The sequence below is a fragment of the Esox lucius genome, chromosome 22 (genome assembly GCF_011004845.1).
Source record: "Esox lucius isolate fEsoLuc1 chromosome 22, fEsoLuc1.pri, whole genome shotgun sequence".
NCBI lineage: Eukaryota > Metazoa > Chordata > Actinopteri > Esociformes > Esocidae > Esox > Esox lucius.
In genome coordinates this window covers 3,565,018-3,590,694 of record NC_047590.1, presented here as the reverse complement: position 1 = coordinate 3,590,694, position 25,677 = coordinate 3,565,018, and the positions used below count along the sequence as shown (strand labels likewise).

The 25,677-nt window shown below is 48.3% G+C and overlaps 1 protein-coding gene across 5 annotated transcripts in view; it reads left to right on the top strand.

The window, feature by feature from the left end:
• Positions 1-25,677, top strand: part of LOC105020029 (protein diaphanous homolog 3) — a 309,867-nt gene that overhangs the window by 120,968 nt on the left and 163,222 nt on the right. For all 5 annotated transcript variants that reach the window (XM_029116813.2, XM_029116812.2, XM_029116811.2 and 2 more), the window contains 8 exons: positions 412-456; positions 550-623; positions 1,588-1,704; positions 5,086-5,204; positions 5,776-5,840; positions 7,171-7,275; positions 11,143-11,457; positions 14,035-14,149. In XM_029116813.2, coding sequence (XP_028972646.2) covers positions 412-456; positions 550-623; positions 1,588-1,704; positions 5,086-5,204; positions 5,776-5,840; positions 7,171-7,275; positions 11,143-11,457; positions 14,035-14,149 — 955 coding nt within the window. The remainder of the gene's footprint in view (positions 1-411; positions 457-549; positions 624-1,587; positions 1,705-5,085; positions 5,205-5,775; positions 5,841-7,170; positions 7,276-11,142; positions 11,458-14,034; positions 14,150-25,677) is intronic.

Here is a 25,677-nt window from a genome sequence, read left to right as displayed (position 1 = left end):
TCATCCCCAACCACACCCTGTTCCCTTAATGTAGGGTGCCACATCTGACCAGAGCCTAGTGCACCCAGGGAACAGGGTGACGTTTGGGATGCAGACCTTCCTCTCTGGCTGCTGGTATACAGGAGAAGGAGAGTCATATTTAATGTTAGCATACAACACTTATTTATTGCCAGACCAGCGGCCTGCCTCAAGGCCTCCTGTTGGATGCCGTGGAAAATGATGGGTTTCTCCCCACGGGCTGTTTTAGTATGGAGCGAATATCTAATCAAATCATTCTTTCTGCCTCCTCCTCCTTTTCTTCTCTTGCTCCACCTGTCCTCCCCTCCCCTTTTCCCTTTACTCCTTTCCTCTTTCCTTGTCATGTCCTCTCCCCTCCGTCTCCGTGTTGCTCTTCTCCATCTCCTGCTGCAGCACCTGGCGGTGGTTAAGAATGATGCTCTGGACATACAGCTCAAGGTGAATTGGTTTTATTTACCTTTTGGGTCAAACTGATCAATACACGTGGTGGCTGTGTGAGGTACTGAACTAATATTTAAACTCTTTACTAAGGTGTTTGAAGAGCACAAGGAAGAGGATATGCTGGAGTTCTCACACCGGCTGGAGGACATCAAGAGTGAAATGGAATATCCTTGTTTTACTGCGAACACACTCTTGAACTTCCCTGGGAATAATCAGTCCATTGACTATGGAATTTGTCCCTTTACCTGTCTTTGGCTATGTATCTAAAGGACCTGAACCTTTTTGGCTGCAGGTAGACTAGCGGTTAGAGCATGCGGCCTAGCGGTTAGAGCATGCGGCCTAGCGGTTAGAGCACGCGGCCTAGCGGTTAGAGCACGCGGCCTAGCGTTTAGAGCACGCGGCCTAGCGTTTAGAGCACGCGGCCTAGCGTTTAGAGCACGCGGCCTAGCGTTTAGAGCACGCGGCCTAGCGTTTAGAGCACGCGGCCTAGCGGTTAGAGCACGCGGCCTAGCGGTTAGAGCACGCGGCCTAGCGTTTAGAGCACGCGGCCTAGCGTTTAGAGCACGCGGCCTAGCGTTTAGAGCACGCGGCCTAGCGGTTAGAGCACGCGGCCTAGCGGTTAGAGCACGCGGCCTAGCGGTTAGAGCACGCGGCCTAGCGGTTAGAGCTTTGGGCCAGTAACTGATAGGTAGCTGGTTTGAGTCCCTGACCTGACAATATTACCTGTTCTTCTGCCTCTGAGTTTGGCGCGGAACGCTAATTTTGTCAGACTCCCAGTTAATTCAGGAGGTGTTTTGATATATGAAATCCTTTTTCCTCATTATTTTGTACTGAGCATATGTATGGACGTATGCGACGTGTTGAACTCCTTGTGTACCCCCCCCATTAAATGTTAAACCATTGAAGCTGGCCCTGTTGACACCCACATGACAATAGCGGATTATAAAAGCCTCACTCTCATTCATCTCACTCATGTCATATCTCTTTGTCCTCCTTTGTACAGCCCCCTCATGTAAGTTATAGACTCTTCATTTCTTCTTTTCTTAACAGTTTCCTTTCCTATTCTAATAGAACCATTGTTAGCATATAATTGTATTATTTTATCACATTCCTTAACCGCCCGTCTACTGATGTGGGTGATGTGTTCAACGTGGTCCAGAGCATGGTGAAGGACAGTGGGGCGGAGACATATTTCCTCTCCATACTGCAGCACCTCATGCTCATCAGGAACGACTACTTTGTCCGGTAAGACAGGACTGTGTCGGCACCTTTTCGATCTCTTCTTCCTCCTTTTTTCTCCACCCATGCTCAGAGAGAACGGGATGGGGATGGAGGGACAGAGGGAGGGGTTGAGAGGTGGTGGCCTGCTAGAGGGGGCGCGGCCGTGGCCTGCTAGAGGGGGCGCGGCCGTGGCCTGCTAGAGGGGGCGCGGCCGTGGCCTGCTAGAGGGGGCGCGGCCGTGGCCTGCTAGAGGGGGCGCGGCCGTGGCCTGCTAGAGGGGGCGCGGCCTGCTAGAGGGGGTAATTCTGTATTCAGCCAGTCACTGGGGACTGTTTCACTATACAGGTATTTCAGTGTCTAGGCGTCTCTATATGTTCATTCTGTAATAACTTCACAAGGACCAAATTAATCCCGTTACATAACTAATGACAGACTCTGTTTCTTCGGAGCAGGTGGTGAAAAGCGGAGTCCTAGACTCTTTAATCATTGGTATTTATCAAACTGTGAAAGATACATCCCATATTCTTGAGATTAGAAAGTCATCTTTTGATCAGGCTGTAGGTTTACTTATCCAGCTGTGAGGGAGACTGCCGCAAAAACAGCTCTTTGAAAGGCATCATTAAAAAGAACAGAAAGAGAGAGAGGAACCGGGTGAGTGAGAGAGGGAGGAATCTGTAGTTAACGAAATGAACGGCTGCTTGAGATGAGAGAAGATGAAAGAGGCAACATTCTCTTTGTTTGCCAATGTCATTGAGATGTTTTTAAGACGAGTGTGGAGAGGCTGGATGAGGGATGAGGAGACGAGGAGAGAGGGGAAGAAGGTGAGAGGAAGGATGAGAGGAGGAGATGAGGAGGAGATGAGGAGGAGAGGCCACTTGTTTCTAGTGGAGTTGCTTTGTAGTTTGGATGATGATGGTGATTATTTTGCTGACATGGTTTTATTAAGTCATGAAGACCAAAATGGAAACTACTCATCATAGTTTATGGTGTTCATATCCTCAATAGTTTGATGTGTATCTGCTGCCTAGTGTGACTTTTTCCATCTATTTTCAATTGTCAAATAAAATCAAAAGTCTTAAATCCGCTTTGTGCTGGTGCCTCTTAAATGTAGTATTCAGATATATACTATAGGCATAATGCTATATTAGACACACAGGGGGAGATGCTGTTTTTGCTAGGCGGGGTTATTTTTATATTTGGTATACAGGGCAAATGCTATAATAGCTTTACAGGGCTAATCCTACAATGTGTTAAATAGTCAGGGGTAATGCTAATATTAAGTAGGAAGGGCTATGGTTGTATTAGCTAGGCAGCAATAACGTTAGATTTCTTAAGTGGGGCGAATGCTTTATTATCTAAGCAGGTCTAGTACTATAGTAGATGGGTAAGGATCATCCTGTATTAGATTGGCAGGCCAAAGGCTAAATTAGATTGGCAGGGCTAGGCAAGCCTAAGGCCGTTTTAACTGGGCAGGGATAATGCTAAATTAGCTAGGTAATGCTGAGGCTGTGTTAGCTAGGCATGGATAATGCTATATTAGATTGGCAGGCCAAAGGCTAGATTAGCTAGGCAGGGCTAAGGCTGTATTAGTTGGGCATGGAAGAATAGCCTGCTCCCTGTGCTGCCTCATAGAGATGATCTAATTTAGCCAGACTTGAATCGGTCTGCTAATCAACCCCACAGAGGTCACAAGAGACAAGAGGGGGTGGAACAGAGAGGAAGAGAAGGTGAATGTGTATGATGAAAGGATAGATGAAACTTAGTGGTGGGAGAAGGAACAGCAGGGAGAAGACGCCGATGTCTTTGTGAAGCAGTCCTCTCTGCTGGAGACTATTTGAGCAGCCCACCTGAAGATTTGCTATGAAAGTCTAGCTGTTTTCCCTTCAAGAGACAAACTTGGTTTCCCGGGAACAGTGTTGTTCAAAGAGTCTTCTCCTGTTTGCCATATCACACATGGAGATCCGTTTCAGATCAGTGGGTAGCGTGGCCGTGTGAGGAAGCGTTATTTGCTGTGAGACCTGTGGGATGGAACCCTCAATCCTGTTCTTTCAGAGATTTCTAAGGCGGTACGAGAGCCTAATCGATAACTTCAGGAAGCATTTGATCGGCTGATGGTGGGGCAGCCAGTTGGGCTTTGAGGGGCGCAATTTCCTTTTCACACACGGGCGTTTGGTGTTGAATCCCTTTGCTAATAAAACATAAATGCGATAAGTATGGAAATATTGTATCTTTTCAATCAGAATCCCTTTATCTAATATTAGGCTTTGGTCGAGGATCTGATAACAACATTTGCTTTTAAATAATGCAAATATTAATCAAATCACTGCAAATGGTTTTCATTGTGTATGATGACAAGGAAGGGCATGAAAAAGAGGACAAGCACATTTGGGGCGAGGGGGCGCTAGGCGAGGGGGCGCTAGGCGAGGGGGCGCTAGGCGAGGGGGCGCTAGGCGAGGGGGCGCTAGGCGAGGGGGCGCTAGGCGAGGGAGCACGAAGAGAAGGAGCACGAAGAGAAGGAGCACGAAGAGACGGAGAGCGAGCGGGCTGATGTTACGTCTTTGTGAAGAATCCACGTCAACCCTGAGCTTTTCTCTGCTGGAGAGCTCTGTCAGAATAGACCCCCTGAGGATTAAGTTCAACTCTGTTTCCCCTTCTTAAAACTGTATGAATTACTACCGATTGACACAGATCGGAGGGGATCTTACCAGTCATTCCTGAGGAGGAGGAGAAGAGCAGGATATTGTAACAGATCAGTGCAGATATAAGAATGCTCCCCTGTGGATTAAAACCTGGAAACTACAAACCTGGCTTTTCCTTTAGAAACTTCAGTGCAACCCATCAACTGAGTTTCCCTCTGCAAAATAATTGAGTAAATGTTTGACTATGTTCCAAATGACACACTGTTGACACGTTGTGTCAGGGAGGTTAATGTTAACATATTGCACTTCCTGGCCGGGGGAATGCTGTTGGTTCATTTTGGATCCTGTCCTATTCCGCAATGTAACCGTCAGGTGGGTTTTCAATACTAAGAAGTAGGGCTGAATGCCAAACTCCTCCCCCAATCAGAACAAAATAACACTCTGAAAAGGTGAAATGTCTTATGTAATTATTATTATTTTTTGGTCCATGGCTGTTTATTTCGAATACATGCCTTTAAATTTTTTATTTTTTTTTTGCCCACAATATTGAGTGCAAAGGCAATAAGAGGCTCAAATAAATATTTAAGAAAATATGCATATTTATGTTTTTTCACTAATCACTTAAGGATGTATTTGATATACAGTAAAGATTCATGAATACAACTAAAAAGACATGGATGTGGGCTTTAACATTATTTTAATAAACCTTTTTACCCTCTTCCCTCTCTTTGCTCTTCTTCCCCTACCTCACTCTTCTCTTTCTCAGGTCTCAGTACTTTAAGATCATAGATGAATGTGTTTCTCAGATTGTCCTCCATCGCAGTGGGACTGACCCGGACTTCACCTATCGAAAACGCCTCGACGTTGACTTCACACACCTTCTGGGTTAGTACACGCACACAAAAACACACCTTCTGGGTTAGTACACACACACAAAAACACACCTGGGTTAGTACACACACACAAAAACACACCTTCTGGGTTAGTACACACACACAAAAACACACCTTCTGGGTTAGTACACACACACAAAAACACACCTTCTGGGTTAGTACACACACACAAAAACACACCTTCTGGGTTAGTACACACACACAAAAACACACCTGGGTTAGTACACACACACAAAAACACACCTGGGTTAGTACACACACACAAAAACACACCTGGGTTAGTACACACACACAAAAACACACCTTCTGGGTTAGTACACACACACAAAAACACACCTTCTGGGTTAGTACACACACACAAAAACACACCTGGGTTAGTACACACACACAAAAACACACCTGGGTTAGTACACACAAACACACCTCTCTCTCTTTGTAAACCTCCATGTGTTCTTCTGTCTCTGCATCTCTGTAGACTAAATGTCTGTGTGTTTTAGAGGTGTTTGTGGACATTACTGTCTGTGTTTCAGAGGTGTGTGTGGACATTACTGTCTGTGTTTCAGAGGTGTGTGTGGACAAGGCTCGGGTTGAGGAGTGTGAGCAGAGAACGGCAGAGTTGGCGCTAAAGGTGAGTAAACGCACACAAACACCAAGGCCTGTTTAGCGCTCCATGAGAGAGACAGTTAGAGAGGCGTTCTGAGGGCCATTGGACAGAGAGGCGTTCTGAGGGCCGTGGGGCAGCGATGCGTTCTGAGGGCCGTGGGGCAGAGAGATGTCTCCATCTGCCGGCTGTACTAGGGGTCATCCCTGACTTAAAAGCCCTGGCTGACCATATCATTTACCATCCTCTGATTTATAGTCAGATTACTACAAATCGTTAGTGCAGTCTCTGGTAATTAACAGAATTCCCAGATTAAAAACCAGTGCATTGATTTTCTTAGAATGGCGCTTTGTAATTGTGGGGGGAAAATGAATGAGGCAGAGATTATTCTAGATGAGTGGCTCGAGAAAGACTAGTTCTACTTGAGACGCAAACATGTATATACACACACAGGTCTTTCTGTGCGGCAGGTGGCTTGGGTCCTTGTGACCCGACAGTGGGCTGAGCAGAACACGACACAACACCAACACATAGACCCAACCCACACACACCTAAGCCTTGTGACCAGGAACCAGGAAACACAAAAATCTGTTTTCCCTAACATTGTTATACCTTTGCCCTCATGCCTTACCCTGAACCGGAAATTCACTCAGTCCTTCTGGGACCCGTCAATACGTCCCAGTAAAGGCTCTTTTGGTTTTTCTATCCTTGTGAGGACTTGTGGTCCTCATTTGGTCTGTGAAGCGGCTCCATGTGTGCGCGGAGCCGTGACTTGGCTCAACCCAGCTGGACATAGTGTTGGATCTGCCCAAGGGATTTCAGACCACCTCCTGGTTACCCTGACCCTCCCCGTCTACCCCACTCTGCCCCCTGTTGAGCTGTGTCAGCGGGGAGGGGATGGCCGATAAACCAACTAAAAGCTTGGAGAACATAAACATGTTGGTTTTTGAGGCACCTGGTCTGATTAATTAAATGGTTTCTGAACAGCCAGTTAGGGAGACCTCCTGGTGGGGGGGTGTCTGGCTGGCTGACTGACTGGGGGAGTGTCTGTTTAGTGCAACACACAACAATACAAATATTGACTGGATGAACCTCAAAAAGACAATGGGAGGCGTCGAAAACATTCCACTTTCTTCAAACGTTCAACTGTTTCCAAACCGCGGCGTCAACATTCAGCGGGGTGTGTTCAGGACACTTTCATGACCACCGTTCAAACAAGGCCCTTTTCAAGCTCAACATCAAGTGTGTTTGTTTTTCTCTTGAACTGAGGGACTAGGTGGCTTCTATTGTTTTGTGTCCCCTTTTCACTCTCTTCCTCTCTCTCTCTCTCTCTCCCCCCCACCTCCCCCTTTTCTAGTTTGATGAGGAGTATCTGGGCCGACAGGAGGCACAGGCTCAGCTCTTGAGTTGTGAGGAGAAGATCAATGAACTGCAGGCGGAGCTTCTGGCCTTCAGGTCTCAGGTAACCCACAGGCACCACGCACAGTTAACACACACACGTAAACAACCAACACACACTATATGTAACACAAACATAAAGAACCAATACACACAAATTAGGTAATACACACATAAAACAATTTAAAAAACCAACACACACACACACACACACACACACACACAGTAGATAACACACACGTAAACAGCCAACACAGACACAAACACACACACAATAGGTAATACACACGTAAACAACCAACACACACACACACACACACAAGGTAACGCACACGTAAACAGCCAACACAGACACAAACACACACACATTAGGTAATAGACACATAAACAACCAACACACACACAATAGGTAACACACACATGACTTAACACCACTTAATAGGTAACACACACACAAACTATGAACACACACAAAGTAAGTAACACAAAGAATCAACACAAACACAACAAAATACAACACACACACAAATTGCGCTGGCTCCAGACTCCCCCTCTTGTCATAAATAGGCCCTCTGTCTTTTCTAATAGTCAGGCAGTTTTAACAGCTTGTTTCCCCAACGTATGAATCATTTTCATATACAAGCAACATTTCCATGCGTCTCTAGAAAACTTTCACTCTCAAACCTCTTTACAGAATAGGAGTGTGTTTGGAGTCAAACTGTCGTCACAAAGTTTATAAGTCAATAATATGATTTGATATGAGCAATTGTGTTCAGTGTTTGAGGAGGACAGGTCTGCTGGACACTGACTGTTGTGTCTCTGGCTGTGATTTTACTATATATGTTATAATCACTGATCACTATCCCCTAAAAGGAAATGGTTCTTCTCAGCTTCCTCTCTCTTTCTCCACTTCCTTTTGTCTCACTCCTCTACCTCTGATTCCCTGCCTCTCTCTCCCCCTCTCTCTCTATCTCTCTCTGCTTCGTGAGATAAGTGCACTCAAAGAACAAATGGATAGAGAGAGAGAAAAGGAATCACTTTTCTGATAATTTTTCAATTTGGGCGAGTAAACACATTGAGAGAATGCTCAAATAGCATCCCTCTCCCTTATTCTCTCCCAACTCCCCCTCTCCCTTATTCTCTCCCAACTCCCCCTCTCCCTTATTCTCTCCCAACTCCCCCTCTCCCTTATTCTCTCCCAACTCCCCCTCTCCCTTATTCTCTCCCAACTCCCCCTCTCCCTTATTCTCTCCCAACTCCCCCTCTCCCTTATTCTCTCCCAACCCCCCCCCTCCCTTATTCTCTCCCAACTCCCCCTCTCCCTTATTCTCTCCCAACTCCCCCCCTCCCTTATTCTCTCCCAACTCCCCCTCTCCCTTATTCTCTCCCAACTCCCCCTCTCCCTTATTCTCTCCCAACTCCCCCTCTCCCTTATTCTCTCCCAACTCCCCCTCTCCCTTATTCTCTCCCAACTCCCCCTCTCCCTTATTCTCTCCCAACTCCCCCTCTCCCTTATTCTCTCCCAACTCCCCCCCTCCCTTATTCTCTCCCAACTCCCCCTCTCCCTTATTCTCTCCCAACTCCCCCTCTCCCTTATTCTCTCCCAACTCCCCCCCTCCCTTATTCTCTCCCAACTCCCCCCCTCCCTTATTCTCTCCCAACTCCCCCCCTCCCTTATTCTCTCCCAACTCCCCCCCCTCCCTTATTCTCTCCCAACTCCACCCCCCCCCTTATTCTCTCCCAACCCCCCCCCCCCCCCTTATTTTCTTCACTTCATCACCTCTGCTCATTTTTTCTGTATTTGAACCCACTCCCTCCCTCCCTTTCCCCCTCCTTTATCCCTTCCCCATTCTCTCTCCCCCATTCTCTCTTTCCCCCCTCCTTGGTCACTCTCCCCACACCGCCTCTCATCTCTTCCTCTTCTCTCTCTCTCCTCCCCCCTCCTCTCTATTCCTCTCTCTCAGCCCTCTTTATCTGTTGTTCTGACGTCGGTTCTGCGTGGGGTTTTCACCGGGGTGTTGTCTGTCTCTTCGTAGGCTCCCGGTCCTCCTCACAGAGCCGACCTCCATGTCCAGGTCTAGAGTTGTCTCCTTGTTAACTGCTGCCAGGGAGCACAAATAGAGCGTCTTAGTGGGTTTTGTGTCGTGCCGTTGTATTGAGCAGAAACAAGCTGTTCCCCAAAGCTGTGCTCGTACACCTCTGCAGTGCCCGTGTTCCAAACGACCCCCTGCTCCCCAGCTAGTGGCCCGGCGCACCCTGGTCCACGCCAGAGCGCTTGGTAGGGATCGGGGACGGCGTTGGGGAGGCCGTCAGCCTTATTGTGTGGGGTAAACGGAGCCCACGCTGGGCAGTGATTGTGTTCAGGGCTCTAGCAGTCAACACTAACACACTGCCGTTTATTTGTTGTGATGGGTTTGTCTGGACCAGGGGAAAATACAAGGCTGTGGGATACAAGGTGCTCGTTCCACAAGTAGTGGGAGCCACCGACACACACACACACACACACACACACATATACACACACGCACTTCTCCATTCTGTGGCTCGGTGCAGAGAGCAGACCAGGCCTGACCTTAGTGTGGCTCTGCTTTTTAATCTAAAACTGTTGGCTGGATCAATAAACCATTTGCTCTGCGCCGTCCAATCTCCACGCTCCCTGTCCTGCCCTGGTTAGACCGTCTGATTATTACCTTTCAAGGAATCAAACCGAGTATGGCAAAGGGGCTTGATCGCTTAAGATGAGAACGTCGGCCGCTTGAGCGGTCAGATTTGCCACGGCCCCTCCGTCTTCATGAATGAGGGGGAGGGACTAGGCCGTCTCTCGGTATAACGAGCCATGTGAATCGGCCAGTCAATCTCCTGATGGTCTCTGCTGCTGTAGCTTACCTCTGCATTACTCCTCCGCTGTCACCGTCGGTCTCTGGTCGGTACGCGGGGTGGTGTTCTTCTACCAAATTGCACCGTATTCCCTGGTTTTAGTGCCCTACTTCCCTGGTTTTAGTGCCCTTGGTGGTCTGGTGTAAGGCAGGGAACTACGGGAGGTGAAGGGCGTAGCTTGGGACCGTGCGTGTGTGGAGGCCAGTGACGTAAGCTGCTTGTATGTCGTAACGCTGTTCTTTCATTGTCGTCCTCCAAGGCCGTCCGTCAAAGCCGGGTGTTTCGTCCATTCAATCATTCAAAGGCCGACGTTTTTAATGTGAAACACGCTGACACACACAAGCCAGTGTTTCCCTGTTCCAGAGCAGGGCGTGGCCGAACGCTGTCCATCTAGCCATCTTCCTGATGTTCAAGGTTAAGTTGGTGGAAGTCGTTACTTGTGGTGGTGGAGAGGGTCACTTTGCAGTACAGACACGCACCCCGACACGCACAGGCTCCTCATATACTAGACACACTTCTCCGTTTTCCAGTGGAGTGGCACGCTTTTCAAAACCCCTCCTTCACACTGAAATGTGCCATTACCTCACTCAACACTCCTTGTTCTTTAACTTCTGTTGAGATAATGGCAAGGATGTCAGGTTCTGAAGTTTAAATAATTGATTTCTGATAACCCTACATGGGCTCGAATAGTGAATCAGAGAATCACTGAACTTGTTGTTCTGCATTACTAGTGTGTAAATTAATTTACTATGTTGGAATTAATGGTCCAGGGATTTGTTTGACTAGAGTGGCTCCATTGGATATATCAGTCGCTACCATATTTAGATTTTCAGCGCCAATAGACAAAAAATATCAATTAACGCCATATCCATTTACAAACCAGTTTTACATTTCATTGGTAATTATGTACTGTATAATTTACTGGTTTAAATTACTAAAAACACATGAATGAAGTATGAAAAATTAGACCTCTAAATATTTAAAACTAGGATTAGATGGCAATGCATCCATATGAGATGGTTATGGATCATGTTTTGGCTCTTTTCCTTCACAGTTTGGAGCAGTACCCGTGGGGATATCACAGTCCGTGTTCCCTCCCTCCTCCTGCTCCTCCTATCCCCCTGTGCCTCCCCCTGCTCCCTCTGGTCCAGGAGGCCCCATGCCACCCCCTCCTCCTCCTCCACCTCTACCTGGCTGTGGACCCCCTCCCCCACCAGGAGTGCCTCCCCCGTTTGGCTGTGCCCCCCCTCCCCCTCCCCTTGGTTTCGGAGGTCTGGGCTCTCCTACCCATCATTCCCTGCCTTTTGGCCTCCGGCCCAAGAAGGAGTTCAAGGTTGAGACTTCCATGAAGCGTTTCAACTGGTCCAAGGTGAGTACGCTGACATGTTTTACAGATAGCTAGCGGCGCGGGGCCCGGCTAGCGGCGCGGGGCCCGGCTAGCGGCGCGGGGCCCGGTTAGCGGCGCGGGCTAGCAGTGGTTAGCAGTGTGCATGCTTTTATTTCTTCTTAGTTTCAGGACAACACTGACAGACACAATGCCTCCACTCTAGTGACTCATTACCAATATGCAGAGCTACTGTTAACAGAGACTGATTAGCACACTAAGCTAGCAGCTTATACGATGAATTCCCTCACCAAGTATTAGTCCTATTTAGTTTTCTAATATATAATGACACCAACCAAAACAGTACAGACTCTCTAATATATAATGACACCAACTAAAACAGTACAGACTTTCTGATATATAATGACACCAACCAAAACAGTACAGACTCTCTAATATATAATGACACCAACTAAAACAGTACAGACTTTCTGATATATAATGACACCAACCAAAACAGTACAGACTCTCTAATATATAATGACACCAACTAAAACAGTACAGACTCTCTAATATATAATGACACCAACTAAAACAGTACAGACTTTCTGATATATAATGACACCAACCAAAACAGTACAGACTTTCTGATATATAATGACACCAACCAAAACAGTACAGACTTTCTGATATATAATGACACCAACCAAAACAGTACAGACTTTCTGATATATAATGACACCAACCAAAACAGTACAGACTTTCTGATATATAATGACACCAACTAAAACAGTACATACTTTCTGATATATAATGACACCAACTAAAACAGTACAGACTTTCTGATATATAATGACACCAACCAAAACAGTACAGATGTTTCCTCAACAACAGCCTCTGTTCCTTCTCCCTAATTAATGTTATGTGACCCAGTAGTCTAGTCCTAATGTTCTTCTTTGATATATAATGGCATCAACAAGATACTGTACAGATGTTTTCAGAGCTTCTTGGCAAACATCTTAACTGGTTCTGTTCCTTTGCCAGCACACACACACACACACACAGGTAGAGAGTACAGACATTTATGGAGCTACTTGAAGAATGACTCCGCGGTCTCCTTCCCGTTGCCAATTGCCATTAAACGGCTAGCTCCTCTCCTTTCTCTCTGGTCTCTGATAGCCTCTGAAGCTATTGTCAGACAGCCTTGGCTGGGCCAGATGTTGTTCCAACTCTACTGAGTGATATTAGTTCACACTATTACAATTAATATTTAATCTCCCTTCACTGGGGCATGGTCTGACGTCTGTTTAGCAAGCTGGTCCATATGATCCTGATCCTGTTGGGAAAAGGAGCCTCAGTGTTGGCCTGTATCCCAAATTACACCCTATTCTGGACCTGAATTAGTGCACTAGTTTGTACCGCAAGCCATCAGAATCTAGTGCACGACAGGGACTAGGGCGCCGATTGGGACTCTGTGTTGTGATGTAGCCGGCTTCAGCAGGGCACAGAGGAGACCCGTGTGTTGCTACACAGCTGTTCCTGGTGGCGTGTGTGTTTAATACCCCCAGAACTTCTAGAATAATACGACTTGGAAGTTTAGTCGTGGAACCTTTTGAGGGCTCTTGTGATGTAAAACAGCTGTTCTCCCTGAATTTGACTTATTTAGAGTTTAATGAAGCGACCAGAGAGATACTTTATTAATTAAATTTGTTGCGCGATCAGAACATATGCCTCCTAATTACTCCGTGAGAGCGACGGACAGAGGCTCGCGTGCACACGAAGCGCTGTTCAGCCATTTACAGGACATTCCTGAGTGCCTGTCAAGAGGCAACTCACTGGCGCCTCCCCCTGGTCCTGAACCAGGGACGTGTTCTCTCTCAGCCGGATCACTGTGTGTCTGCAGAAAGTGTTGGCCTGGTGACTACAACTAATGTTCATTAAACCGGGTGGTCTGAATCCTGAATGGTGATTGGCTGAAAAGCGTGGTACATGAGACCGTGTCTCACATGCGCGTGACATTACATAACTTTTGACAGTTCTGTTTGCATGGGCGGCTCTGTGGAAACCACCCGGGTGGTGCTGTGATCCAGGCCCTAAACGGAGCGGAAATGGGTTTATCCATGGCTGCTGTTGTTGTAGTGGTCACATCTCATCAGTTGTAATCCTCTTCACAGCCTGTCCTCTAAGTCTGAAATCACTCATTATCCAGATGTGTGGGGATGTCTGGCGACGTTGCTTCTTAAATCAACTGTAAGACTTGAGTCAAACCGTTTGTCTGACACACACACACACACATGCGCGCGCACACGCCCGATGGTTGGCAGACTCCGATCGCTATGTGCTCACGCTTGACTGTCAATGTTGAAATGTGCATGTATAGGTTTTCTATTTCCACTCCAGTCATTAAATGGACCCTGCTATCCTGGGCCTCCATAAGGGAATGTATATTTATCATGGTTTATCTGCTGTTTGCCTGCTGGTTCTGTTTCCCCCCTTGTGTTGCACACACACTGTTGCATTGAGCCACGACGGAAAACATTTCATAACTCCTGTTCTCTACCGGCCTTCTGAGTGTGTCTCATCCGTGTGTGTGTGTGTGTGTGTGTGTGTGTGTGTGTGTAGATTCGGCCACAGGAGATGTCTGAGAGCTGTTTCTGGGTGATAGCTGATGAGGAACGCTATGAGAGTCGGGACCTCCTTGACAGGCTGGCTCAAACCTTCGGCTCCTACAGACCAGGTCAGACGTGTGTGTGTGTGTGTGTGTTATTCTGTGTTGGGTCCCTGTCTCTCAAGGCTGCTCCGAATTGATACCAAAGTTATTGTCCCTGTGACATGGTCCTCTCTGGGATTGAAAAGAATCTGGTGAAAAGATGGATGGAGAGACATACCGAGCCAGGCAGACAGACAGGCAGATTTCTGTCTTACATACTGTGTGTTTGTTTTAGCCCTATATGCTTTTAATGAAACTTTCTGTTTCTTATGTTGTGGACGTCTTTAAAACACACTGTTCACCCATTCAGCGTTGATTGAGAATCTGTCTCCAGTCCCGTGACGGGGTTCACCAAACAGGCTGCCAGTCCCCGTGACCATAGCAGTAAAAGTAACACATATAAAATGTTTTGCCACACAGGCATGGTTTTGTGCTGTGATTATTCAACCCTGATGTCCATGGAGTCTCATCCTCAACCAGACTCACTTCGTAGTGGCTGGAAGTCATCGGAGACCCATAGTAACATGGATCCGGACTGGTATAACCACCCTGACGTGAGCTGTTGGGGACTTGCTACGTTAATAATGCTAATCAAGCCGACAGACCCGGACAGAGAGTCTCCTCTGTTATGTTCTGTTGTGTGTTAGCCCGGATCTTGTCTGCTGGTTTATTTAGTTTTCACTCCGCCAGCCGAGCCGTCTCCCCACTCAGGACGCCATTTTGAATTATTCATCTGGCCATTATCTACCTGTCACTTCTCCTCCATGAAGCACTGGGACCCAGACACACACAACACAGATAACACACACATCTGAGCTCCTTGTTTTGTGACTTTACGGTATTAAATCATTGATATGGTCTAACAATGTTTAGGTATGAAACAGCAGGACAGGTGGTGGAGTGTTAGAGATACAGGTGTTGTTTTAGGCCTCCTGTGGCTCTTTCTCTCCTTGCACAACACTCCGTCTGCCACCGTGTCCAATCGCAACACTCCGTCTGCCACCGTGTCCAATCGCAACACTCCGTCTGCCACCGTGTCCAATCGCAACACTCCGTCTGCCACCGTGTCCAATCGCAACACTCCGTCTGCCACCGTGTCCAATCGCAACACTCCGTCTGCCACCGTGTCCAATCGCAACACTCCGTCTGCCACCGTGTCCAATCGCAACACTCCGTCTGCCACCGCGTCCAATCGCAACACTCCGTCTGCCACCGCGTCCAATCGCAACACTCCGTCTGCCACCGCGTCCAATCGCAACACTCCGTCTGCCACCGCGTCCAATCGCAACACTCCGTCTGCCACCGCGTCCAATCGCAACACTCCGTCTGCCACCGCGTCCAATCGCAACACTCCGTCTGCCACCGCGTCCAATCGCAACACTCCGTCTGCCACCGCGTCCAATCGCAACACTCCGTCTGCCACCGCGTCCAATCGCAACACTCCGTCTGCCACCGCGTCCAATCGCAACACTCCGTCTGCCACCGCGTCCAATCGCAACACTCCGTCTGCCACCGCGTCCAATCGCAACACTCCGTCTGCCACTGCGTCCAATCATTGACCTGACTAGAGACTGTTGTCCTGTTGATTCGATATCTATATGTGCAGTTCTGTATGCTGGTTGAGATGGAGGTGTATGGCTTGGACTTGGTCTTAGTGGCCTCCCGTGGTGGACTGGAGAGAATTTCTTCTGAAGTGATGTCACGCCAAGTTGTGCCTTTCTGCACTTGCAGATTCTATGCCCCCCTGAACTCAGAGGCGGTTTTCTAAAGCACAGACAAAGTATTCATGTTTTATTAACGCCGTCACAGTGTCTGTCAGGCTAAAATCAATGGCTTCTTAAGGGCAGAACGCTGCGTTATATGGAGCACCGTGTAGGGCTCTGTAGCGCCGTCTGTTCAGTTATGAGCCTCAACGAGGCATTCAGCTGGTCCAGTAAGTGAAGCCTTTTATGGATGTCTGCTGCAATATTCAACGTTGCACATTTCTTCAACGTTGCAAGGAGAAGAAGCATTAGGTTATTAGTATGCCAATGATGCTAAATGGCGTTGGCTCTGGTGGATCCTGGGGGTCTGACAGTGCTGGCGGGTCTGGTGTTAAACTGAGTCAGTAGTAGTTCACTGGACGGACTGCCTACACATCACAGTACTTGTCTACAGTAATATACCTAGGAAAAGAAAGGTGCTAGGAGTGTTTCACACAGCCTCATGTGGTCATTGTCCTTGTGAACCTCTGCTCTGTGACGTGTCGTGTTGGTAAGGTAAGGGCTCATGTTTAATGCAGACCCCTGCCTTGGCTCCAGGACTTGGACACTGGGTCTCTAAACACACCACACTGTCTTCCTCTTAACTTGTTGTCTGTGTAATCATCATCATCTAAGGGAGCCAAGGAAAGCGTGCGCGCGTGCGCCCGGAGGGTGGAATGTAGTTTAGGTTGACTGAATGGAAGCAAATTAGAAACACAACAGTATTTGGGAGCATTGACCTCCCCGTGTCTCGTATGGTTGCTTGTTATTCATTCCATTGAAGTGCGAGCAGGCACCTGGAAACATGTTGCAACACCTTGCCATCCTGGAATAGTCAGTCAGCCTGCAGGATTCATAAGGTCACGACAAGACAACAGGCATACGGCTTAAAAGGGAGACACGGACTAAATTAATCATTTGAAATTCATTTGGATTCATTTGTTGGAGCATGAAACACACACGGCATCGTGAGTGTGTGTGTGTGTGTGTGTGTCCTTGTAGCAGAGAGTGAGTGTGTCCATGTGTAAACGGTTGGGAGAGGATGGGAGGGACGGAAGTATTGTGTTGTGGGTGCGCGGGTGGGTGGTCTTTGGTGTTTTACTCTGCTCTCGTCTTCTGAGTCCTGCTGTCAGACCTGTTGTTGTCAGAGTGAAGCTGTCGTATTTGTATCACCCCCACCCACCCCCACCAACCCCCACCCACCCTCCTGTCTTGTCTCCCGCTGTTTTTCCATTCATTAACACCACTGGCTGCACACAGAACCCTCTTCCTCAGTTTCCCTCCTCTTCCTCACCACTTAAGTGCACTGGCATCTGGATCTCCATTAAACTTTTAAACCTCCACATTCTCTCCTCCGCTCAGCGCTTATCCCCCTTTAAATATTCATCCCTCTCTGTTCCACGTCTATGAGGCTCTTCCCCCATGATTACGACTTTCATTCTCTTGATTATTATATGAGCAACGGCTTCCCGTCACACACACACACACACACACACACACAACTCTGAGTTTATTTCCAAGTGGTTCTTTTTAATCTCCTAAATGTTGGTGGTTTGTCAACTTGACTCATAGTAAGATCAGACAACTGGTCCGTGATGGACCTGAGCGTGTTTTGTATCGGCGTCCCGAGGGACTGGGAGCTGGGATGGTAGTTGGACTCAAACACGTCGAAATGCATCTCGGTTCATTTGTGGGTGGTCAGTAACTATTCTTCCGGTGTTTCCCAAATGGTCCCCGCTACCTGTACCCTGCATTACAGGGTTGTGGTCAGGTCTAGCACACTCTGTGGGGAATAGGGAACATTTTAGGACAGGCCCCATGTAGTTGAGTTGCTCCATTGAACATATGTGATAAGCCCTGCTTGATGAAGTTCAGTATTATTAAGTTAGCCGAAGGGGTAATACCTTTCAAGGCCATGGGCTCTGTTAAATGGAGTCATGGTTGTTGGGGTTTTTCCATTCAGGTCTATTTGTGTTTGTGGCGGGAACGGGTCAATTCCAGGGCTAATCCTATTTTAACTCATCAGTTCAGTTCAGCCCCTGACAAATTGAAATTAATGGATGTTTTTCCTTCAGCTTGAGAGGAATTTAAAGCTGATATGTGAATATGTTAAGTGATCTGGTCCTCTGCATTTTTTTTTTTATGTGGTAATCCTTAAAGTAACCCTTTTACAGTTTAGTGCCCTTATTTTCACCAGAGCCCAATGGCCATGCAGTAAATATGGTTCATTTGAGCCTCTGTATTTGTTCCTTAGCCACAGGTCTTCTAGGACAGAACCACCTGTTCAACTTTCCTGGATTAATGCCATTGGTAAGGTGAGGATGTGCACATAGAAATGTGGTCTATCAGCAGTCTACACTAGGAATAGTTGATCTGTCAGCGGACTACAATAGGAATAGTTGGTCTATCAGCGGTCTACAATAGGAATAGTTGGTCTGTCAGCAGTCTACAGTACTAATAGTTGGTCTATCAGCGGTCTACAGTACTAATAGTTGGTCTATCAGCGGCCTACAGTAGGGATAGTTGGTCTATCAGCGGTCTACAATAGGAATAGTTGGTCTATCAGTGGTCTACAGTAGGAATAGTTGGTCTATCAGCAGTCTACAGTACTGATAGTTGGTCTATCAGCGGCCTACAGTAGGGATAGTTGGTCTATCAGCGGTCTACAATAGGAATAGTTCGTCTATCAGTGGTCTACAGTAGGAATAGTTGGTCTATCAGCGGTCTACTTGCATAAATATTAGTGATGACTGCCATACTGTACTCCCACACCATTATGTCTCCTGGCAACTTGTGTTTATGAGAGAACAAGAAGTCATGGATGTACAGGTGTTTCGGCCTGAGGGAGCAGTCACCATCTGGGGGCTAAAGCTGTTCTCCAGATGTATGCATGTGTGTGTTTCAGATGTATGTATGTGTGTGACATGGCACCCCAAACCATCACTGACTGTGGAAACTTTACACTGGACTTCAAGCAAGTCAAGAGTGGCTTGCGACAGCTGAAACCCATATCTTGCATATGTCTGTGCGTGGTGGTTCTTGAAGCACTGACTCCAGCTGCAGTCCACTCTTTGTGAATCTCCCCAACATTTTTGAATGGATTTTGTTTCACAATCCTCTCCAGGGTGCGGTTATCCTTATTGCTTGTACACTTTTTTCTACCACATCTTTTCCTTCCCTTCGCCTCTCTATTAATGTGCTTGGACACAGAGCTCTGTGAACAGCCAGCCTCTTTAGCTATGACCTTTTGTGTCTTGCCCTCCTTGTGCAAGGTGTCAATGGTCATATTTTGGACAGCTGTCAAGTCAGCAGTCTTCCCCATGAACTAGACTGAGAGACCATTTAAAGGCATTTGCAGGTGTTTTGGGTTAATTAGCTGATTAGAGTGTGGCACCAGGTTACTTCAATATTGAACCTTTTCACAATATTCAAATTTGCTGAGATACTGAATTTGGGGTTTTCATTAGTTGTCAGTTATAATCATCACAATTAAAAGAAATAAATACTTGAAATATATCAGTCTGTGTGGAATGAATTTATACAGTATACAAGTTTCACTTTTTGAATGGAATTACTGAAATAAATCAACTTTTTGATGATATTCTAATTTTATGGCCAGCACCTGTGTGTGTGTTTCAGATGTATATATGTGTGTGTTTCAGATGTATGTACGTGTGTGTCTCAGATGTATGTACGTGTGTGTCTCAGATGTATGTACGTGTGTGTCTCAGATGTATGTACGTGTGTGTCTCAGATGTATGTACGTGCGTGTCTCAGATGTATGTACGTGCGTGTCTCAGATGTATGTACGTGTGTGTCTCAGATGTATGTACGTGCGTGTCTCAGATGTATGTACGTGCGTGTCTCAGATGTATGTACGTGTGTGTCTCAGATGTATGTACGTGTGTGTCTCAGATGTATGTACGTGCGTGTCTCAGATGTATGTATGTGCGTGTCTCAGATGTATGTACGTGCGTGTCTCAGATGTATGTACGTGCGTGTCTCAGATGTATGTACGTGCGTGTCTCAGATGTATGTACGTGTGTGCGTGTCTAAAGCTGTTTTCACACAGTTAGCCCTTTATTACTTTTTCCAGTTATTGTTCTTTTGACATGAGATCTTTTTCATCACAGACACATGATTATGCACACAGATTTATCTAGATAATAGACACACATGGAGGGTTTAAATGCTGCTGACACTCATGACATCTGGCTTTTGGCACAACTGGAGGCGGTTCGTAGTTTTCTTTGTCCCCAATTTTGCATCATTCAGTGGTTTAGTCCCAAGCTTGTGTCACCACATCAACACCCCAGTGAGCTCGTCGGGGTTGTTGATCGGGACTAGCGTTCTGAGACATTGTCCACTGAGTGGTGCTGCCGTAGTTCATGGTGACCACCAACCAGGGAACTATGCTGAACCTGGGTGATGTTCTGTTGTCCTGCCCCAGTCATCATGCCCGACCGAAACCGCCACAAGGAGACGAACGCACACACATACATAGTTGGGGCTAAGACGATTGGGCACCGCCCCTGGGAGCTCCCGGTTACGGCTGGCGCCAATCAGGTTGAAGTAGCTCCACATCGCACCTTGCTGAAATGTGTCAGCAGTAGTGTGGAACTCTGTAGGACATTGTTTGTGTGGTGTGTGTGTGTGTGTGTGTGTGTGCGTGCGTTCGTGTCCCAGCTGCCTATTAACTCTTGAAGGCCTTTGTGAAGTGTAGGGGATATGTGTGTGGGTGTTAGATTGTCTCTGTGTCCTCTGACAAATTAATGGTGCCTCCTCCACTACGCCTATAAGGCGAATCAAACCCAGCTTTCCTCTGCTCTCCTATCCACACACACACACACACACACACACACACACACAATTACTATCCATCACCTCGTTAGCCAGCCCCCCCCACTCCCCGTTTCTATCTCTCTGATTCTCTTTGTATCAGCCGTCCCCAACATGGTTGTTTCGAGCACTTTAATTTCCCCAGACGAGTGTTACTATGGGACACACTGTACTCTGCTCCCTTGGTGCCGTTTGGACCGAGGGTGGAGGAGGGTGGAGGAGGGAGATGTGCAGGATCTCCATCAACTCCATCTCAAGGACTCTGGGCTTTTCTGCAACAGCCTGCGCATGCACACTAACTGTCCTGTCCGTTGCGTAATGTGGGAGATTACCCTGCTCATTTGGTCTCCTCTCTCATGTCTGCCAACAGCTCTTCGGAGAACAACCTGAAATAAGCCTTCCCACCACGACAAGGAACACACACACACTACCTGGACCTGTATAAAATCATTGAGTTACAACACACACACACACACTACCTGGACCTGTATAAAACCATTGAGTTACAACACACACACACACACACACACACATACACACACACTGCTCCACCCGACCTACCACCCCAGAAACCCAAAACCCACACGAACAGCATCCAAGTGGAATCTGGTGCCTAGTTATTGATGTCCAGAAATGACCCGAACTCATCACGTCCACCATTGGAGCCGACAGAATCAATGTGGTTTCCTATAGGCCTCCTGTCTCTGATATTGATAAAAGAGACGTGTGAAGATTGCTCTGGGCCAGGTACAGTCGGAGCCACGCTGGTCTCTGGCAGAGTGTTATTTGGAGAGAGAAAGCTTTCCGCTCTGGGCCGGATCATACTGGTGATCTGGATGGATTAATGACTGCCATTACAGACAGTTCTGGGAAAACAGTTTTGGGCTGTGTGGAGAAGAGTGGGGATGAGGAGTAGTTGTCTATTGTGTGCTGTATTTGCCCTGTATTCATTCATGTGTTCTACTGGCTCAACTTATGCCGTTTTATTTTTTCTGGGGGTGCTGGGTTCTACAGATTGATCCAGTTGGCCAATTATAACTGAGTAAAACCTTTACAGTAGACACCACAGTATCAGAGCTGTTGAGGAAGGCTTTTACTATAGACTCCTAGCACCACAGTATCAGAGCTGTAGAGGAAGGCTTTTACTATAGACTCCTAGCACCACAGTATCAGAGCTGTTGAGGAAGGCTTTTACTATAGACTCCTAGCACCACAGTATCAGAGCTGTAGAGGAAGGCTTTTACTATAGACTCCTAGCACCACAGTATCAGAGCTGTTGAGGAAGGCTTTTACTATAGACTCCTAGCACCACAGTATCAGAGCTGTAGAGGAAGGCACTTCTAGTCTCTGGATCTCTTGGTTTTCATCCCTCTTCTCTCCACTGGTTAGAACGTTGCTGCCTCCCTCCCTCCCTCCCTCTCCACTTCCTGTCCTTCTCTGCTCTGTTCCTCTCTCCTCTTCCTCCCATATCTCAACCCATCTAAATGGCAACATGGTGCCCAGCTCCGTCACTGTGGAAACATCCTCACTCGATTTTCTTTGGCCATGCGGTTACCAGTTTGGGTCCGGGTGTCTTTGTGGCAGTGCAGTTTTAGTTCTCACATCTTTGTGAATCTCCTGCGTGCCACACCAGTCCTGTCTGTCTCTGATGTGTTAACTCTGCTGGGTGCTTTCCAGCTCGTGTGAATGGGGGGGTGGATTTTTTATGCACACTCACGCGCACACACACACACACACACACACACCCCGCTGGTTCGTAAATGACACCCCGTTCCCAGCATCCACTGATCCGTGTGCGTTGTCTTACCTAATTAACCAACCAAAGAAAGTGTCACTCAAACTTAAGGGGAACAAGCGAAGGAGTCGCGTTGAAAGCTTCTGCAGAAGGTGTTCAAAACCAGGAGGATAATGGGTTCTAAACCCAGTCAATTGAAATATCCACATGATATGGGATGGGAAGTAAACAAAAAATGTAGCTAAACAGGGTGTATAAACATTTTAGGCCTGCATTGTTATTAGGGTAAAGAGGCACATCAGTTTGTTTGGTTTAATCTTGTCAGCTTGGAGATTTGAACCATCAACCTTTCGATGGTTGTTAGGGCCTTGCTATGCCACCGGTGGGCATGTATATCGAGGACAGCAATGAGCCTGGCCTTTCAGTTGCAGTGGTCCCACTCGGGGGGTGCAGTGGTCCCACTCGGGGGGTGCAGTGGTCCCACTCGGGGAGGGTGCTGTTGTCGTGCGAAACGCTGTTGTTGGCCAACGAAATGCAAATAATACAGGTTAGGGTTGATCTTTCTCGGCTCCTGTGTGGGAAGAGGAGCAGACTTCAGAGTGTGGGGGGGCATGTTAGTGTTTTGGTGACGTGGGCACACTACTTCAGCCCCTTCACCTTTAGGGGGATCAGATCTGCCGCCGTCAGGTTGTCAAAAACATAACAATACTGTTGGAGTTGTTTATTGAGCGGGCACCCCTGGAGACACCCCTGTTGGAGTTGTTTATTGAGCAGGCACCCCTGGAGACACCCCTGTTGGAGTTGTTTATTGAGCAGGCACCCCTGGAGACACCCCTGTTGGAGTTGTTTATTGAGCAGGCACCCCTGGAGACACCCCTGTTGAGGAATAGATTGTTTTCCTGTCACCACACTGCCAGGTCCCTGACCTCCCCGTCTCGTAACCACCAGCGGCCAGGCCGTCCTCTGTTGGTCGCCAGTAAACCCGATCTGTCCTGGTCACGCGTCGCCACGCATCCATGGGTGACCGAACCGTGCAGGAGGGGCCTAAGAACACACCCCTGAGGGGCCCCTGTATTGTGGAAGAGCGCTGCGGATCGGTTGCTACGTAGCTTCACCAACTGACCAGCCTGTCAGTCATTTGAGTCCCTGGATTCTGAGATTAGCGAGGCCCTTATTATTATGGAAGAACCAAATTCTCAAGTAGATCGTCCTTGTCCGGGTGAGATCAGCCAAGGTTGCGTCACGGGTCGTTTCACGTCTGGGTGTCTCCTTTCCACGTCCTGTGTGTCAGAGCAACACATGCTGACCGACCACGTGACCCACGTCCCCAATCAGCCTCCCCTCAGATGCCAGCCAGGACAGGAGTCTGTGAAGGGGGTGGGGTATGGTTTGGAACGCGGCCGTAGATTTTCCCAACTGCGTCACACTGTAACACTGGTCCAGTGGAACTGTAGACTGATGGACTGCAGACTCTGTGTGTTGATCCATCATTCTGAGATACGAGGAGACGCGGGCACACACACACACACACACACCCACCCACAGTTGTTGGCCGAGCTGCCCACTGCTCCGCATCTGGAAACGACACGCTTAATTGGCCCTGTTCTTGGCGTCGCGGGCGACGGGGGAGCTCCGTCTATCGTCCGGGTGAGCGACCTCGATGCGGATGGCTGACTCCGGCGGGGGGGGGGAACGCTCGCCGATAAGCGCTGTGGCCCCGCTGTTTCCACGGTGACCGAGCGCAATACGACAAGACAGAAACGGAGAAGAATGCGATGTTGTGGACGGGAGAGGGAGGCGAAGGAGTGTTAAGAGGAGAAAGGAGAGAAGTGAGGGAAGGAGAGAGACCACACGGCTGGCAAGGTTTCATCCTGTTCGTGCAATCTGTTAATAATCACACTGAGACGCCACAGCACCTGGGGAGAGGAGGCAGTTGTTGGGTGGTGGGCGGGGAGAGAGTTGAGGGTGGGAGGGCGGGGAGAGAGTTGAGGGTGGGAGGGCGGGGAGAGAGTTGAGGGTGGGAGGGCGGGGAGAGAGTTGAGGGTGGGAGGGCGGGGAGAGAGTTGAGGGTGGGAGGGCGGGGAGAGAGTTGAGGGTGGGAGGGCGGGGAGAGAGTTGAGGGTGGGAGGGCGGGGAGAGAGTTGAGGGTGGGAGGGCGGGGAGAGAGTTGAGGGTGGGAGGGCGGGGAGAGAGTTGAGGGTGGGAGGGCGGGGAGAGAGTTGAGGGTGGGAGGGCGGGGAGAGAGTTGAGGGTGGGAGGGCGGGGAGAGAGTTGAGGGTGGGAGGGCGGGGAGAGAGGGGAGGGTGGGAGGGCGGGGAGAGAGGGGAGGGTGGGAGAGAGTTGAGGGTGGGAGGGCGGGGAGAGAGGGGAGGGTGGGCGGGGAGAGAGTTGAGGGTGGGCGGGGAGAGAGTTGAGGGTGGGCGGGGAGAGAGGGGAGGGTGGGCGGGCAGAGAGAGGGCAAGGAATATGTCTATTTTAGACCCTGTATATCTGGAGTTACCGTCATCGCCTTATCTAGACCATCAAATAACACGCACAGATCCTTAATGAACATGTCTTGGCCGGGACTTCTGAACACATTGGGTTAGACGGCACACCCACGTTCCCCCCATACAGGCTGCCCCTGCTTGAGGCTGATGTACTGTGGGTCTCCGATCACACAGCAATCTGTTTATCAAATGGTTCATGAACGACAGGGTGTGGACAAACAGTGAAAAGCTTGCTTACAGACACATTGTGGAATGTGTGTGTTAAAAGTGGAGCTGTCGGGACAAGCGTGTTATGTTGTGTGTGTGTGTGGCATGAGGACCCGTGTCATCAACGTCCTTGACTTTCAGACGCGTACAGAGTTATATTAGTGATATTACTTAGATGGTTCACCTCAAAATAACATATTACACATTGCGGGAGTTTAAAAAAGGAACAAAATAATCAATGTCCCAGTCTTTGTCTTTTGGGGCCCTTTTACAACAAGGCAAATCGTTTTGAAACCATGTGTATTTACGGGAGTCTGGAGCCAGTCAGACGTCTGCTGTCTGTTGCACTGCATCTTAACCTGAAGGCCATGTACGGCCGGCCTGTGGACACGGCCGAGGACCCTCCTGAATATCAGCACTGCGAGAGCTTCCACTGATACCCGAGGCTGTTGAGTCGTGACACGAGGGGCTGGTGTTAAGCAGCTTGTCGGCCGGGGCCTGGTCTGTGTAGCGCTCAAATGAGAAGTCCCGTTCCAAAAGGAG